Source organism: Oncorhynchus keta, chromosome 22 (genome assembly GCF_023373465.1).
Source record: "Oncorhynchus keta strain PuntledgeMale-10-30-2019 chromosome 22, Oket_V2, whole genome shotgun sequence".
Taxonomy (NCBI): Eukaryota; Metazoa; Chordata; class Actinopteri; order Salmoniformes; family Salmonidae; genus Oncorhynchus; species Oncorhynchus keta.
Window position 1 is genome coordinate 35153447 of NC_068442.1, and position 4392 is coordinate 35157838.

General features: G+C 48.3%; 1 protein-coding gene across 1 annotated transcript; it reads right to left on the bottom strand.

Annotated features, from left to right (window-relative positions):
• Positions 1 to 264: 264 nt before the first annotated feature.
• On the bottom strand, positions 265 to 1134 carry LOC118400868 (uncharacterized). The gene has a single exon (XM_035797849.2). It carries the CDS (start codon positions 1132 to 1134, stop codon positions 265 to 267), a length of 870 nt encoding a protein of 289 aa, XP_035653742.2.
• Between the last annotated feature and the right edge of the window lie 3258 nt (positions 1135 to 4392).

The window sequence follows — 4392 nt, forward strand, 5'->3', positions numbered from 1 at the left end:
GAGAGAGAGAGAGAGAGAGAGAGAGAGAGAGAGAGAGAGAGAGAGAGAGAATATATATTCTACATGTTCCTCAGTCACTGAACCAACTAGAGATCCAAGATCATCCGCAGCTCTCCACACCCACCGCCAGCCACTGATATGTCTCCTTGCGGCCATTAGCCATGCTTTTCTTTTCTGTCTCTCTCTCACACACACACTCTTTCTCTCTCGCTCTCCCCCTCCCTCACTCAGCAGCAACCAGCCCCACTGCAGATAAATGAAAGTCTATGTTAACATACGCCACTGTTCCCCACATAGTCCCCAGCTCCCCCGCCCTCGCCTCCCATAGTCCCCAGCTCCCCTGCCCTCGCCTCCCACAGTCCCCAGCTCCCCCGCCCTCGCCTCCCACAGTCCCCAGCTCCCCCGCCCTCGCCTCCCACAGTCCCCAGCTCCCCCGCCCTCGCCTCCCACAGTCCCCAGCTCCCCCGCCCTCGCCTCCCACAGTCCCCAGCCCCCCCCCCCTCGCTTCCCATAATCCCCAGCTCCCCCGCCCTCGCCTCCCATAGTCCCCAGCTCCCCCGCCCTCGCCTCCCATAGTCCCCAGCTCCCCCGCCCTCGCCTCCCATAGTCCCCAGCTCCCCCATCCTCGCCTCCCATAGTCCCCAGCTCCCCCGCCCTCGCCTCCCATAGTCCCCAGCTCCCCCGCCCTCGCCTCCCATAGTCCACAGCTCCCCCGCCCTCGCCTCCCATAGTCCCCAGCTCCCCGCCCTCGCCTCTCATAGTCCCCAGCTCCCCCGCCCTCGCCTCCCATAGTCCCCAGCTCCCCCGCCCTCGCCTCCCATAGTCCCCAGCTCCCCCGCCCTCGCCTCCCATAGTCCCCAGCTCCCCCACCCTCGCCTCCCATAGTCCCCAGCTCCCCCGCCCTCGCCTCCCATAGTCCCCAGCTCCCCCGCCCTCGCCTCCCATAGTCTCCAGCTCCCCCGCCCTCGCCTCCCATAGTCCCCAGCTCCCCCGCCCTCGCCTCTCATAGTCCCCACCTCCCCCGCCCTCGCCTCCCATAGTCCCCAGCTCCCCCGCCCTTGCCTCCCATAGTCCCCAGCTCCCCCGCCCTCGCCTCCCATAGTCCACAGCTCCCCCGCCCTCGCCTCCCTCCATTCACTGAATTCATTTGAAGAGATTTATTTCCTATCAAGCCGTATAATGCAGAGGCTATAATTTAAATCAACTTTTAAGAACAGCCCAGCAGAGCAGTTTATGCATACAAATCTGTACAGCTTGGAGGAAATGTTCTGCAAACAGAAGGCTTTCAAGCGGATGCTAACCTTGAGAACCATGGGTATTTGAGATTAGCTGTTATTGCTAAACCTCAGATCAATCACATTCTACCCATAACACATGCAATATTTGTTTGGGATACCGTCACAAATCTACCTCTGAGTAACAGTAACAAAATAGGATAAATGACTTTGTCTAAAACAGTGGAATTGTGGAATTCACCGTACAACCAAAAATGACAGGTTTGCAACATTGGAGGAGAACTTCAGGTTGCTGTTAGGGATTGCCAGTGGTCATATCAGGCTGTCTCTACCTGTTGATGGTCTGAGTGTGTTGTGGAAGTACAAATAAGTGCTCAGAGTGAGAGGGGGGTTCTTCTTCTCCACAGAACCAGAAAGGACCTCATCTTCTCTGTCCAACATGCCATGACGATGTGGAGTAGGGCTGAATTGGGTTTGGGGGGTGGAGGGATGGAGGGGAGGAGGAGATAGGGTGGACCGAATCTGAGGCACTGTAAATGAGAGGATTACCTCTTCCATCCTGGAGCTTATCCATAAACATAAGCGAGAGTGATCGGGTGTGGAAATGCTGCTGTGTAAAATCACAAATCATTGGCCTACTCTTCTTCCTATGTACAACTATAACAAAGAGACATACAGGTATGTGCAGTAAAAGGTTATATAAGGCAATTAGGGCAATGTGCACATGTTATTGCATGGCTGTAGGCTAGCAACGCTAATTGTAGCTATCAATACATATTGATGTGAATATTTTATTTACTGAATTGTCATGTCTCTATTTCAAATGTCCAGAAGATTTGCCTATCTTCTAAACCAAAGCAGGTCTTGATCGATCCATCTACTTTGCAAATATGATATTGACTCAATGTGCTATTACACGGGCAGCTCCACTGACTTGTGGCAGCAGAGCGAGGTTGAGAGGTGGTTGAATCGTATGGAGGATAGCCACAGGCTCGGAAAACCTTGCTCTTCTCCATCTGATTCTCAAATGCAAGGCTTCCTCTGGGTAACGCTGATAGAGAACCCAGGCCCATGTCAAAAAATGTTGCTTTGGCTTGGAGGGAAAAAGGCATTTATCTTTCCTCTGATGAAGAACTTCCCTTCTCTGTGGACGAGCTCCATCACTCCTGCCTGCCTCTCCGTCTACTTCGCTTTTTTCAAGGAGAGTTAGCTGTGCTCAGTGGCTCCCTGCCATTCACTGACCTGTTATAGTTGTTAGCATGCTGGGGCTAATCTCAGGGCTATCATTCGACACTAGGAGACAAACAGGAAGTATATAGAGTGAGTCACATAAGTAGCTGGTCCTATTTCTAAACATACATTGGAGCATTATGCAAAACTGAATCTTTACATTTCAAGGTCAGAAGCGAACCAGTTTCCCTCGAGCACCTCTACAAACCCTCTCACAAAATGCACCTCACACGGACCATCATCTCAAATCAAGATATTAGCCAGGATATGTGTACAGTTGAAGTAGGAAGTTTACATACACCTTAGCCAAATACATTTAAACTCAGTTTTTCACAATTACTTACATTTACTCCTAGTAAAAATGATCTGTCTTAGGTCAGTTAGGATCACCACTTTATTTTAAGAATGTGAAATGCCAGAATAATAGTAGAGAGAATTATTTATTTCAGCTTTTATATTTCTTTCATCACATTCCCAGTGGGTCAGAAGTGTACATACACTCAATTAGTATTTGGTAGCATTGCCTTTAAATTGTTTAACTTGGGTCAAAGCGTTTCGGGTAGCCTTCCACAAGCTTCCCACAATAAGTTAGGTGACTTTTGGGCCCATTCCTCCGGACAAAGCTGGTGTAACTGAGTCAAGTTTGTAGGTCTCCTTGCTCGCACATGCTTTTTCAGTTCTGCCCACAAAATATCTGTGGGATTGAGGTCAGGGCTTTGTGATGGCCACTCCAATACCTTGACTTTGTTGTCCTTGCCACAACTTTGGAAGTATACTTGGGGTCATTGTCCATTTGGAAGACCCATTTGCGACCAAGCTTTAACTTCCTTACTGATGTCTTGAGACATTGTTTCAATATATCCACATAATTCTTCTGCCTCATGATGCCATCTATTTTGTGAAGTGCACCAGTCCCTCCTGCAGCGAATCACCCCCACAACATGATGCTGTCACCACCGTGCTTCACGGTTGGGATGGTGTTCTTCGGCTTGCAAGCCTCCCCCCTTTTCCTCCAAACATAACAATGATCATTATGACCAAACAGTTATATTTTTGTTTCTTCAGACCAGAGGACATTACTCCAAAAAGTACAATCTTTGTCACCATGTGCAGTTGCAAACCATAGTCCGGCTTTTTTATGGTGGTTTTGGAGCAGTGGCTTCTTCCTTGCTGAGTGGCCTTTCAGGTTATGTCAATATAGGACTCGTTTTACTGTGGATATATACTTTTGTACCTGTTTCTTCCAGCATCTTCACAAGGTCCATTGCTGTTATTCTGGGATTGATTTGCACTTTTCGCACCGAAGTACTTTCATCTCTAGGAGAACGAGTCTCCTTCCTGAGCGGTATGACGGCTGTGTGGTCCCATGGTGTTTATACTTGGGTACTATTGTTTGTACATATGAACGTGGTACCTTCAGGCATTTGGAAATTGCACCTAAGGATGAACCAGATTTGTGGAGGTCTACAATTTTTCTTCTGAGGTCTTGGCTGATTTCTTTTGATTTTCCCATGGTGTCAAGCAAAGAGGCACTGGTTTGAAGGTAGGCCTTGAAATACATCCACAGGTACACCTCCAATTGACTCAAATTATGTCAATTAGCCTATCAGAAGCTTCTAAAGCCATGACATTTTCTGGAATGTTCCAAGCTGTTTAAAGGCACAGTCAACTTAGTGTATGTAAACGTCTGACCCACAGGAATTATGATACAGTGAATTATAAGTGAAATAATCTGTCTGTAAACAATTGGTGGAAAAATGTGTTGTGTCATGCACAAAGTAGATGTCCTAATCAACTTGCCAAAAATATAGTTTGTTAACAAGACATTTGTGGAGTGGTTGAAAAACTAGTTTTAATGACTCCAACCTAAGTGTCTGTAAACTTCCAACTTCAACTGTATATGACAGCAGGCATGTCTCTGGTAAGG

Coding starts and splice junctions, on each gene's coding strand:
- LOC118400868 (XM_035797849.2), bottom strand. CDS start 1,134: ATGGAGGGAGGCGAGGGCGGGGGAGCTGTGGACTATGGGAGGCGAGGG.